This window comes from Cololabis saira, chromosome 15, assembly GCF_033807715.1.
Source record: "Cololabis saira isolate AMF1-May2022 chromosome 15, fColSai1.1, whole genome shotgun sequence".
Classification (NCBI taxonomy): domain Eukaryota; kingdom Metazoa; phylum Chordata; class Actinopteri; order Beloniformes; family Belonidae; genus Cololabis; species Cololabis saira.
In genome coordinates this window covers 35,645,068-35,658,921 of record NC_084601.1, presented here as the reverse complement: position 1 = coordinate 35,658,921, position 13,854 = coordinate 35,645,068, and the positions used below count along the sequence as shown (strand labels likewise).

The 13,854-nt window shown below is 44.6% G+C and overlaps 3 gene segments (V, D, J or C); 1 reads left to right on the top strand and 2 right to left on the bottom strand.

Moving 5' to 3' along the window:
- Window positions 1-7,139: 7,139 nt before the first annotated feature.
- LOC133460847 (Ig kappa chain V region 3381-like) lies at window positions 7,140-7,621 on the bottom strand. The segment is given in 2 exon segments: window positions 7,140-7,462; window positions 7,570-7,621. Coding segments are annotated over 2 exon segments (375 nt in total).
- A 2,532-nt stretch (window positions 7,622-10,153) lies between these two features.
- LOC133460845 (Ig kappa chain V region 3547-like) lies at window positions 10,154-10,635 on the bottom strand. The segment is given in 2 exon segments: window positions 10,154-10,476; window positions 10,584-10,635. Coding segments are annotated over 2 exon segments (375 nt in total).
- Window positions 10,636-10,672: 37 nt separating this feature from the next.
- LOC133460844 (Ig kappa-b4 chain C region-like) lies at window positions 10,673-13,231 on the top strand. The segment is given in 3 exon segments: window positions 10,673-10,707; window positions 12,024-12,130; window positions 12,797-13,231. Coding segments are annotated over 3 exon segments (465 nt in total).
- Window positions 13,232-13,854: the final 623 nt, after the last annotated feature.

Sequence of the window (13,854 nt, the reverse complement as noted above, 5' to 3'; positions counted from 1 at the left end):
GTGACCGAACTCCTCACCCTATCTCTAAGGGAGCGTCCAGCCACCCTGCGGAGGAAACTCATCTCGGCCGCTTGTATCCGCGATCTTGTCCTTTCGGTCACTACCCAAAGTTCATGACCATAGGTGAGGGTAGGTGCATAGATTGACCGGTAAATTGAGAGCTTCGCCTTTCGACTCAGCTCCTTCTTCACCACGACGGTCCGGTACATCGACCGCATAACTGCGGACGCTGCACCGATCCGTCTGTCAATCTCACGCTCCATCGTTCCCTCACTCGTGAACAAGATCCCGAGATACTTGAACTCCTCCACCTGAGGCAGGACTTCTCCACCCACCCGGAAAAGGCACGCCACCCTTTCCTGGTGGAGAACCATAGCCTCGGTCTTGGAGGTGCTGATTCTCATCCCTGCGTGTCATACTCGGCCGCAAACCGCCCCAGCACATGCTGAAGGTCCCGGTCCGATGAAGCCAACAGGACAACGTCATCCGCAAAAAGCAGAGATGAAATCCTGTGGTTCCCAAACCGGATCCCCTCCGGCCCCTGGCTGCACCTAGAAATCCTGTCCATAAAAATTATGAACAGGACCGGTGACAAAGGGCAGCCCTGCCGGAGTCCAACATGCACCGGGAACAAGTCTGACTTACTGCCGGCAATGCATTCTCCAGATCCACAAAGCACATGTAGACTGGTTGGGCAAATTCCCATGAACCCTCGAGCACCCTGCAGAGGGTGTAGAGCTGGTCCAGTGTTCCACGACCGGGACGAAAACCGCATTGTTCCTCTTGAATCCGAGGTTCAACTATCGGCCGTATTCTCCTCTCCAGTACCCTGGAGTAGACTTTCCCGGGGAGGCTGAGAAGTGTGATCCCCCTATAGTTGGAACACACTCTCCGGTCCCCCTTTTTAAACAGAAACCACCCCGGTTTGCCACTCCAGCGGCACTGTCCCCTTCCTCCATGCGATGTCGCAGAGGCGTGTCAACCAAGACAGCCCTACGACATCCAGAGACTTGAGGTACTCAGGGCGAATCTCATCCACCCCCGGTGCCCTGCCACTGAGGAGCTTACGAACTACCTCAGTGACCTCGGCTTGGGTGATGGATGAGCACACCCCAGCGTCCCCACTCTCTGCTTCCTCAGTGGAAGGCATGTCAGTCGGGTTGAGGAGATCCTCGAAGTATTCCTTCCACCGTCCGACGATGTCCCCAGTCGAGGTCAACAGCTCCCCACCCACACCATAAACGGTGCCGGCAGAGTACTGCTTCCCCCTTCTGAGGCGCCGAACGGTCCTCCAGAATTTCCTCGAGGCCGACCGAAAGTCTTCCTCCATGGCCTCCCCGAACTCCTCCCAGACCCGGTTTTTTGCCTCCAGGACTGCCCGAGCCGCGGCTCGCTTGGCCTGCCGGTACCCATCTACTGCGTCAGGAGTCCCACAGGCCAACATAGCCCGGTAGGACTCCTTCTTCAGTCTGACGGCATCCTGTACTTCCGGTGTCCACCACCGGGTTCTAGGATTGCCGCCACGACAGGCACCGGAGACCTTGCGACCACAACTTCGAACCGCCGCGTCGACAATGGAGGCAGAGAACATGGTCCACTCAGACTCAATGTCCCCCGCCTCTCCCGGGATCTGAGAGAAGCTCTCCCGGAGGTGGGAGTTGAAGATGTCCCTGACAGAGGGCTCGGCCAGACGTTCCCAACAGACCCTCACAATCCGTTTGGGTCTGCCCGGTCCGTCCAACCTCCTCTACCGCCAGCGCATCCAACTCACCACCAGGTGGTGATCTGTTGACAGCTCAGCCCCACTCTTCACCCGAGTGTCCAAGACATGCGGCCGAAGGTCAGATGAAATGACAACAAAGTCGATCATTGACCTCCGGCCTAGGGTGTCCTGGTGCCACGTGCACTGATGGACACCCTTATGCCTAAACATGGTGTTCGTTATGGACAAACTGTGACTAGCACAGAAGTCCAACAACAAAACACCGCTCGGATTCAGATCAGGGAGGCCGTTCCTCCCAATCACGCCTCTCCAGGTATCACTGTCATTGCCCACGTGAGCGTTGAAGTCCCCCAGTAGAACAATGGAGTCCCCAGTTGGAGCACCATCAAGTACTCCTCCCAGGTACCCCAAGAAGGCCGGGTACTCTGCACTGCTGTTCGGCCCGTAGGCACAAACAACAGTGAGAGACCTTTTCCCGACCCGAAGGCGCAGGGAAGCGACCCTCTCGTTCACCGGGGTGAACTCCAACACATGGCGACTGAGCTGAGGGGCTATAACCAAGCCCACACCAGCCCGCAGCCTCTCACCCTGGGCAACTCCAGAGTAGTGGAGGGTCCAGCCCCTTTCAAGGAGCTGGGTTCCAGAGCCCAACCTCACGCACAAGTTCCGGCTCTTTCCCCCCCAGCGAGGTGACATTCCATGTCCCCACTGCGAGGGTTTTGGTCCAGGGATTGGGTCGTCGGGGCACCCCGCCACGACTGCTACCAAGTCCACATGGCACCGGCCTGCCATGGTCCTTCCTGCGGGTGGTGGGCCTACGGGGAGGCGGGCCCACGTCGCCGTTTCGGGCTGACCCCGGCCGGGTCCCTCGGGCAAAGACCCGGCCACCAGGCGCTCGCCTACGAGCCCCAACCCCAGGCCTGGCTCCAGGGCGGGGCCCCGGTGACGCCGATCCGGGCGACGTTACGGTCCTTGCTTTCCTTCTTCTCATGGTAGGTTTTGTGAACCGCTCTTAGTCTGGCCCGTCACCTAGTAACCGGTTTGCCATGGGAGACCCTACCAGGGGCGTAAGTGCCTCCGACAACATAGCTCCTAGGATCACTCGGGCACACAAACCCCTCTTTTTAAAATTTTATTTTTCAAGACTGCTCATTCTTGTACTTAATTCAAATTAAAAAGAAAAAGACGTTTGAGATTTATTTTTCAAATCATGCCTCAGCAAATAGTTCCCAATATTCAATTTTAAATCTAAAATTTTAAAATTAAAATGCATTTGCAGAAATGCATTTTCATTTTAAGAATGCGGCTGCATTATTTGAGTCAAAAATAAAATTGATAAAAAAATTGATTGATTTTCAAATTTTAGATTTAAAATTGAATATTGGGAACTATTTGCTGAGGCATGATTTGAAAATTTAATCTCAAACGTCTTTTTCTTTTTAAAAAAAAATTCAGACTCCTAGCTAAAAGCGTTAGTGAACTGTGCAAGAAAAGACACAAAATAGGCCCCATTCCATTAGTCAGGAGGCTCGCAGACCTATACGTTTCTAAACCCTCCTAACCAGCCAGAACGTTTTGGAGGAAACACTGTTTCAGAAGTCATAGAAGTCTGAATTTTTTATATGTTCTTTGGGGGCATCCCCTGAACAGACAGACGTTAGTTTGGTGCAGATTGGACCTGTACTTTTCGATGGGCATCCACGGAACCAAAAGATCCTAGCAAAGGGCCTTCTGCAATGCAACATAGTCAAAAATCAGCCTCCCAGCTCAAAGCGTTAGTGAATTATTCAAAAAACACACAAAAAAGGCCCGAAAAAGGCACCACACACGTGACCTTTGGCACTTCCGAAGGTCGCACGGGTCTGGACCTCGGCACAGTGGATGAGAGTCACCTCCTGATACAGAGTCTAGAATTTCAGCCTACTAGCTCAAAGCGTTAGTGAACTATGCAAAAAAAGACGAAATAGGCTTTGCAGGGCCGGAAAGCAACACACACGGTGACCTTTGACACTTCCCAAGGTCACACAGATCTGAAACTCAGCACAGTGGATGAGAGTCACCTCCTGATGCAGAGTCTAGAATTTCAGCCTCCTAGCTCAAAGCGTTAGTGAACTGTGCAAAAAAAGACACAAAATAGGCCCCATTCCATTAGTCAGGAGGCTCGCAGACCTATACGTTTCTAAACCCTCCTAACCAGCCAGAATGTTTTGGAGGAAACACTGTTTCAGAAGTCATAGAAGTCGGAATTTTTTATATGTTCTTTGGGGGCATCCCCTGAACAGACAGACGTTAGTTTGGTGCAGATCGGACCTGTACTTTTCGATGGGCATCCACGGAACCAAAAGATCCTAGCAAAGGGCCTTCTGCAATGCAACATAGTCAAAAATCAGCCTCCCAGCTCAAAGCGTTAGTGAATTATTCAAAAAACACACAAAAAAGGCCCGAAAAAGGCACCACACACGTGACCTTTGGCACTTCCGAAGGTCGCACGGGTCTGGACCTCGGCACAGTGGATGAGAGTCACCTCCTGATACAGAGTCTAGAATTTCAGCCTACTAGCTCAAAGCGTTAGTGAACTATGCAAAAAAAGACGAAATAGGCTTTGCAGGGCCGGAAAGCAACACACGCGGTGACCTTTGACACTTCCCAAGGTCACACAGATCTGAAACTCAGCACAGTGGATGAGAGTCACCTCCTGATGCAGAGTCTAGAATTTCAGCCTCCTAGCTCAAAGCGTTAGTGAACTGTGCAAAAATAGACACGAAATAGGCCTCATAGGCAAACCTAAAACAATACATAACAAACCTCCTGTGCCTACTGAGCATTAATAACATGTCATAATCGAAGGAGAAATAATTAAAACGGATGTCCTTAACATGAACCTATTGTATTATTGAATTATCAAGGACACTTTCGTGTTTTTGTGTTTAGAAATGTTAAAGATATTAAAAGAAAACCATAACACAATGAGGAAAATACTGTGGCGAACAAGTCGTGCCCAGAGCGTGTCTCGAACCACAGTCTCCCAGACCACAGTCAACTGCACTAACCAGTCGGCCAAATGCTGATGTGTTGCCCAGGCGGGCAAGGCCTTATCTTATCTGTGGTCGTTACACTATGTTCCAAAAAGTATTGTTTTTAATGGACAAGATCCAGCATTTTACGTTGAATTCTATTGTTCAGGTTTTAAAATTCTAGCTAAATACATAAAAAAGGGAGGTGAGGTGTGAGCTTCATAACAAAACCTCTGTGCCTACTGAGCATTAATAACATGGGGTTAGCCATAGAAAGGGGCGATAATGAGGTGTGAGCTCCATAGCAAGCATTAATAACATGGGGTTAGCCATAGAAAGGGGCGATAACAGCCTCCTGCGCCTACTAGTAGGTAGAGTAGGGCCCTACTGGCCCATATCTATGGGATGATTGTTATCGTTTTGTCCTTGATTCAATGGTATGACAGCAGTCAAATCGGGTGACGGATCCCATTGACTTTGCATAGTACTATATCCGTGGTGCTCCCATTAAAACCTCAATAAAACACTGCTAAAACAGCGTTAAAAACATGCTTTTACAAACTGACAGTAACAAACAGTACCTTGCGCGACAAAAACTCATAATTCAGCCACTATAACAAAGATGTAAATGTAAATAATAATAATGTCATAATCCGTGTATATATCACGACAACGGTATCCATTGATTTGCATTCAGGGCTCCAGAGTGCGACCTATTAGGTCGCATATGCGCCCGAGTCATTGATGAGCCTGGCGGCTGAGGGGAAGATAAGCTGTAAGCCATGATCAGCAATATTAAAATAATAAAAGGCTTGGAGTGTGTCTCATTTTTGTAGGTAAATGATCAGGTATCTTATAAAAACACACAGAGGTAACACTTTACCATAAAGTCACCTTAATTAGCCTAACATTAGTTAGTACATTAACATTACTAAGCATTTATATAAATTATATTATCCAACATTTAATTTATTAACTAACTCTGAGTAGTAAACATTAATTAGCCAACTGTAGGCTATATGTGTTTCCTATACATAATGATTGTTAATTTGTAAACAGGTAATTCATGCTTAATAATTTAACTAATGTTAGCAATGAAAAATATGGTGCTACCTAATTTGTTTTGGTGCTACTAAATGAAAAGCTAGGTGGCACCAGTGCTACCTGTGAAAAAGTTAGTCTGGAGCCCTGTTCGCATTGTACAATATCCGTGGTGCTCCCATTAACACGGAATTATACCATTTCCCGTGTATATACCACGGAAAATAGTGGTGAGAGGTCGTGGGCATTTCACAGATTTTTGTGAGATCAGGTTGATGCAGAACCCTATGCACTCAAAGAGAGAAACTGGACTGGAGTAAAAAATGATGTGAGAAATCGGATCACTGCCTTAAAAAGAGAGTTTGTTCTCAGGACTGACCTGTGTGAACTAAAACTATTACTTACCTTAGTTTAGAGATTATGTTAAATTTGCTTGTGCACAAAGCCCTTCTTTCTTTTTATACAGCCAAAGATCTTGCTGAAATTGTTTCTCTGAACAGTCTCTAATTTAGTTTGTTAATTGACTGTTGTCTGCTGTCTGACTGTTGTTGATCATTTGAAAGATAGCCAAGTTTGTAGTGACCTGTAATTTTCAAGGACATTCCATTTGAGCTGTGTGGCACTTTATAATGTACATTATATCCATGCATTATGTCACTAAAATACAAGTTAACAGCATACGCAAGTCTGTTGGGTATATTATTATCTTATGCAGATTTTCATTGTGGTGCTACTATGACATATTGAGTCTACCGCTTAATCTGCATTATTCCATGGTCTGGGTGAGTACAGTATTACTCGATCAAAGATTGAATTTCATATTTCATCACAACATGCTCTCCTTACTGAACATAGCTGAATGTGCATGCAGATAATGACATTTAATGAGTCTTGACCCCAAAGGAAAGTGAGGCACCCAAAAGTGACATTTATCAGTCTGTGTATTTGTGTATAGCTGAATACCCCAAATGGGACATTAAAATTATTTTGTCCCCAATCTCAAGGTAAAAAATATTTTTGGACAAAAGATGTTTAAAACTAAAATCTCAAGTGATTTTCATAATCTGGAGACTCCAGGTCATATGTTCCACTTGCCAGTATCTCTCTAAAACATTCAGAAAGTGGTGCCCTCTAAGGGGGGGTGTGGGAAAGGTGCGCCCCCAAAGTGGACATTAGTAAGTATGTGTGTGTGTGTGTGTGTGTGTGTGTGTGTGTGTGTGTGTGTGTGTGTGTGTGTGTGTGTGTGTGTGTGTGTGTGTGTGTGTGTGTGTGTGTGTGTGTGTGTGTGTGTGTGTGTTCAGTGAAGTGTATCAGTCAGTTCAGTTTCTGTTCAGTCAGGGAGGTTTTTGTACGACTGTTTTTCACTGTGTGAACAACCACTGACTGTTGATGTTGTGAAGACTCTGACAGTAATAAACTGCTGCATCTTCAGCCTGAACTCCACTGATGGTCAGAGTGAAGTCAGAGTTTGATCCACTGCCTGTAAAACGACTTGGTGTTCCTGATTCTCTGGTACTGGTAGAATAAATGAGCAGTTTAGGAGTTCCTCCATCTCTCTGTTGGTACCAGGCTAAAATGTTGGAGCTCCAAACATTCTGACTGGTTTTACAGCTGATGGTGACGGAGCCTCCCAGAGCAGAAGTCACTGATCCAGGCTGAGTCACTGTGACCTGACCTCTGGACTCTGAGGAAACAGAGACACAATCAGAAAACAGCTTCATGGTTTTGTCAGCTTCATTTCAGAGGGACAGATGTTCATAGAGGAGAGGAGTTGGATTCTCTGGACTTTACCTGTGAAGCAGCAGCAGAGGAGAGTCCAGATGAGGACGCAGATCAGAGTCATGTTTTTGATGAGGAGGATTTCTGTGTCTTCTGTTGTCATGAAGGACAGCTGTCAGTCATCCAGAGTTCAAGTGTCAGGACTATAAACTCTCCCAGATCACTGGAGCGTGGTGCTGCTGATGCAAAGTGCTTCTATGGAAATGTTCCCACTGACTCCAGCAGAGACTTGTTATCTCTCTTTTTTGTGAATTATTTCTGATTCTAAGACTGAATCATCTATCAATTCCGTGACTTAGAATATGTTAGTCAATAATTCAAGTTTGGGGATTTTCCTGTGTATAGAATTTGCCTAAAATGTTGAGTGTTTAAATTGAACACAAATTCACAAATAACATGCGTTGATGTGTAATGAGGAGATGCTACTAGACTCTGAGATTACTTTGTGAATAAAATCCATTTAGCTGTCCTGGGAAGTTATCATTAGTCACATTTCTAAGACTTTCAAGTCCTGCAGTGGCAGCTTAAAACTTCATTCTGCGCTTATAGAACTTTCCTTACATTTCAGACGTACAGATATTCAGATTTACAAAAGTAAAATGTGCTCTGAAAAAGGATTGAGCCACCAATCTCAGACAACAAATATCCATCCAGCATTTTGAATTCCTGCCATCAGAAATCTCTACTTCTTATCAGAGAGGTTTCCACACCAGAGCAACACAGCCCACATCTTGACCTGGAAAATGCAGCAGTGTCTTTTTAAGTCGTGTAATTGTCAATCTGTAAACATACGGACACAAAGCCTCACTGGTCACTGGTGAACAGGACATGTGTCTGTGCTGCCTGCTCACTGAGACCAGTGTGCTCACCAAGCACTAAACTCCACCTGGTGGTGACTGTTAGGAACTACAAACAATTACAGTTTCCCTGAAGCAAAGCACTGAATCTGTGTAGAATAAATGCATATACTGAAGTACATGAACAAGACTATTTCAACTGATACTGATAGTAATGATTATGAAGTGTTGATCACCTTTAGTTTGGTTACTTGATAGTCTGAACAAACCTGCAGCGGAAGGTCGCGCGCCTCATTTCACCACCTTACTGATGTATGAAAATAAGAGTCTGGGTTCTCTCCACGAAACCAATGAGGCAACAATATCGGTTTTACATAATTACATTTCTTAAATCACCTACAGAAACCAACCAGGAGCGCTCAGCTGGAAACAAGTCAGATATAAAGTAAACACAGACCTAAAGTGGTTGAAGTTAGCACCCATGTTAATCTTTCTGTTATGTTTTTAGGAACATCAATAATGTCCATGGGTCTGTTTGGCTGGGTAATTAAATTAATTATTATTAAAGTGTCAGAAACCGAAAAGAAAAATCCAAATAAATATTGTTTATATCTCATTTACTCCATTACCAACCATTTAAATCAATATTTAGTGCAATTTTCCTTAAAAAAAAGTTCCTTCAAAAAAATCCATGTCAAAACCTTTTTTTTTCCTACATTCATTTTCCATTGGAGTTACCTGCATATAAAACAAATTAGATCTACATAACATTAGTTTTGTTTCAAGCACGAACCTCGTACTCTGATTCTTCTCTGAGGCTCCTAAACCAGCTTTCCAGTATAAACCTGCATGTTCAGTTCAGAGGTGTTTCCATAACTTGCTCCCCAGATGTTTATTCAGTTTTTAGCTGGTTTAGAAGACATATACTACCTACAGGGGGGGGTGGCCTCTGAATGCCACCAGCCTTTCACATACTGGTACATTGTAAATGTAACCTGGGTGACAGAGTAGTGGAAACTGCTCTATCTTCTTGTCCCACACTGTCCCGTTACCTTGTCTTCCTCCCATCTGATAACCTGACTATTAACTTGGATTACTTTGGAGAAAGTATAAAAAGTCTCCCCAAACATTGTGGAAACAGTCTCTGCATCCCCGACCTCGCTGCTGATTCACCCCTTAACTTCAGCCAGGTTGAGGACCCCCTTATGTGCATGTACATGTATTTCATCTGATCCTGAAACTTCTCCCCCAAAACTCTCCTGGTCATTTGAAGAATGGTTTTCTGTATTGAGTTGGGCATGACCGGCTTAGAATCGGACTCAATGTGAGTCAAACAAGTCACTTCCATCCCAGTGCGTCCTGGCACGGTCTCTCTACTGATCTCTATTTGGGGATGAAAACCACTGGGATTCTGAATTTATTGATGTGAACGACTTGCTTAGAGGATTATAAACAGCAGTTTCTTCATTTGGTTCATAATCTAATGAATCCACAATGAATGTGTTTTGATAATAATTACAGCTAAAATGTTTACATTAAGACATTTTAGAGTCTTAGTTTTGCCGTCAACCCTTAAGACGAGTGAGTTTTTGTTTTTATAACTCTTCTCAAGTGCATATGCGCGTGTGTGTGTGTGTGTGTGTGTGTGTGTGTGTGTGTGTGTGTGTGTGTGTGTGTGTGTGTGTGTGTGTGTGTGTGTGTGTGTGTGTGTGTGTGTGTGTGTGTGTGTTCAGTGAAGTGTATCAGTCAGTTCAGTTTCTGTTCAGTCTGACTGAGGGAGGTTTTTGTACGACTGTTTTTCACTGTGTGAACACACTTTTCCCGTTGGGTTCATGATAACTCTGACAGTAATAAACTGCTGCATCTTCAGCCTGAACTCCACTGATGGTCAGAGTGAAGTCAGACTTTGATCCACTGCCTGTAAAACGACTTGGTGTTCCTGATTGTCTGGTGGTAGCATAATAAATGAGCAGTTTAGGAGTTCCTCCATCTCTCTGTTGGTACCAGAATAAATAGCTGTTGCCAGCAACATCCTGACTGGTTTTACAGCTGATGGTGACGGAGCCTCCCAGAGCAGAAGTCACTGATCCAGGCTGAGTCACTGTGTACTGACCTCTGGACTCTGAGGAAACAGAGACACAAACAGAAAACAGCTTCATGGTTTTGTCAGCTTCATTTCAGAGGGACAGATGTTCATAGAGGAGAGGAGTTGGATTCTCTGGACTTTACCTGTGAAGCAGCAGCAGAGGAGAGTCCAGATGAGGACGCAGATCAGAGTCATGTTTTTGATGAGGAGGATTTCTGTGTCTTCTGTTGTCATGAAGGACAGCTGTCAGTCATCCAGAGTTCAAGTGTCAGGACTATAAACTCTCTCAGATCACTGGAGCGTGGTGCTGCTGATGCAAAGTGCTTCTATGGAAATGTTCCCACTGACTCCAGCAGAGACTTCATAACTCTGATGATGACGATGATCATCAATAGATCCATATGTTCACACTATCAAGAAGGTTTGAAGTTTGAAAACATAATTATAAACAAATATGATGCAGATTAACTCTTCAGGACATTTTTATTTTAATATCTGTTAATTTCTTTGGAGTAGAAAAGATTGGGAATAGAGATCCATCCATACATCCATCCATCTGGTCTCAGGGATTAGCTGAAGTTTACAGTATTCCAGTTCTGTTCAGGTCAAAGGTCGTAATCCCTGAATTGGTCACCAGTTCTCTAAGGAAATCACATTTTTTAATATTTATGATTCTTTTCTGTCATGGTCAGAGGTTTTTTTACTGTGATACTGACTCCTGTCATCTAGATCCTGCCACCCTCATCAGCCTCATTCCCTTCACCTGTGCTTCCCCGGCCCAGCTCCACACCTGGTTTCCCTCATCAGTTTCCCCTTCATATACCGGCCCATTTCCTCATACCAGTTGCCAGATCGTCGAGTGTAGTTGCCTTGCTTTCCAGCCACGGATCCTGTTCATGTCCTGTTCTGTTTCTGCCTGCCTGCCTGCCTGCCTGCCTGCCTGCCTGCCTGCCTGCCTGCCTGCCTGCCTACCTGCCTGTGACCCTGCCTGATTCCCGTTTATGGATTTTTGCCTGCCCCTTTTGGTTTTGTTTGCCTGATCTGCCAGACTACCCGGTTTGACCCATGCCTGCCTTTGACTAAGATTAAAACCTCTTGGACTCTGATTCTGCCTGGTGTTGTGCATTTGGGTTCTCTGTCCTGTCCGAGCCGCGACATTTTCACCACCTCTGTGTCACAGAAAATAGATTTCTTCTCCTCATGCATAAATCTCTGGGAATATCATTGCAACTAAACATTTTTACTATGTAATTGGACTTGTCAGTTTGTCTACTTTGTCTCTAAAGTTTCCTGCGTGACATCTACTATAAACTTCATATAAATCACATGAATGAAATCCAACTGATATTTTAGTTTGACCTTGCTACACACAAGAACATGGAGTTTTTACGAGTCACAAACTTTGGGAAGTTTTTCACAAAAAAGTGTTTATTTCTGTCAAAAGAAAAAGGTTTGATTAAAAAAAATGTGACATAGAAAATAAAAATGAATTTGGATATGTGCTACATGTATAAATAGATATTTGTGGTATTGGCTGTTGAATAGAAAAAAATGACATGTTTTGTGGAATTTGTTTGTTTCAGAGTCAGAGAGCGTGTCTCTCTGCAGTCAGAGGTTTTTGTACGACGGTTTCATCAGTTTGTATCACTGTGGTTCACGTTTGGTGGAGGAACCAGACTGGAGTTTGGAAGTAAGTTCAAACTGTGTTTAAATTTAAAGGAATATTGTTACTTACCTTCAACAATTCTTTTTTAGACACTTGAAACCTTATGTTTATTTATTTTAACAGTAGTTTTAGTTTCAGGTATCTATTGTTTATTTAATATCATGTAGTCTAAGTCAGAAGTCGAGTTAAGATATTCAGTAAAATCTTCCTATGGAATTACATTTTTAAACTATTTTATGTTCGGACAAGATTTAATTGTTTCTCTAAAAGTTGTCAGATGTCAAACATAAGAGTTGTTCAGTGATAACTTGAAATTCCGACTTCATGCACAGATTCAGGATAAAATTGACAGATTAAAATGTTTAAAAACTGTGATCTCTTTTTTTTCACTTCATTTTATCGTTTCTTAGTTTTCTGTTAAAAACTTTTATGATAAGTTGGAGGTTGTAGACTGAGGTTTTGGTACTATTTTAATTTGTCATATTTCAGCTGAAACATGATCATGATTCTCTGGGCTGATCTGCATGAGAGGTTTCTGAAAGGAAGTGAAACAATGTGTTTCTGAGTGACTGATGGAGCAGAAAACATCTGACAGAAACTTCTTCCAGTTCAAAACTCACCTCTCAGTTACGGTGTCCCAGTGTGTGTTGTTGGTGGTTCCTGTCCTCTAACCTGAGTGGTGTCTCCTAGGTGATGTCCGTCCCTCCCTGACAGTCCTGTCCAGTGGGGAGCTGCAGCAGGGGACGGCCACACTCATGTGTCTGGCCAACAAGGGCTTCCCCTCAGACTGGAGTCTGTCCTGGAAGGTGGACGGCAGCAGCAGCAGCAGCAGCTGGGAGGAGAGCAGGAGCCCCGGGGTGCTGCAGGAGGACGGCCACTACAGCTGGAGCAGCACCCTGAGACTCCCTGCAGACCAGTGGACCAAGGCGCTCTCTGTGACCTGTGAGGCCACCCAGGGCTCCCAGACTCCAGTCTCAGAGACCCTGAGGAGAGACCAGTGCTCCCAGTCCTGACCTGACTCCCTGGGACTCTCAACCTGCTTTTACTCTTCTACTTCTCTCTCTCTCTGTTTCTTTTTCTCCTGAAATGTTTCAACAGTTGTGTTTTCCTTCTTGTTGCATTTGTGATGGCTTTAAACAATAAACTCATTAACAAGGTTATTTATGGTCATTGTGGTGATTTCAGTCCAGTACTTTACATGAAATCCATAGTTATCACTTATGTGTTGGTACAGGGTTCTTCTTACCTTCCGTCTGACAGTTAGAAAAAATACAGAGAGCCATGCGTAAACACAATATCAACACACCGGTCAAACCACACACAAAACTCAGACAACTGTTAGTGCACCCAACTGACATAATAGATCACAACAAAGAATGCAACGTAATATATGAAATCCCCTGTCAATCATGTAATAAAACGTACATCGGAGAAACGGGAAGAAGTTTCAACACGAGGAGAAAAGAACATCAAAAGGAATTCGAGAAAGAGATGGAAAAAATTCAAACAAGAGCAATAAAAGAGAAGGCATTGCAAGAGACCCACAAGTCAGCCATAACAGACCATTGTAAAAGTGAAAATCATATCATGAACTGGGACAAACCCAGAGTCATCCGCACGGAGGACAAAAGACACCAGCGCTGGATTTTGGAGGCCATAGAAATAAGGAAACAAGGACAACAAACGATGAACAGGGACTAGGGAGCGTACATGCTCTCTCACACATGGACCAGCATCTTGGAGTAGCG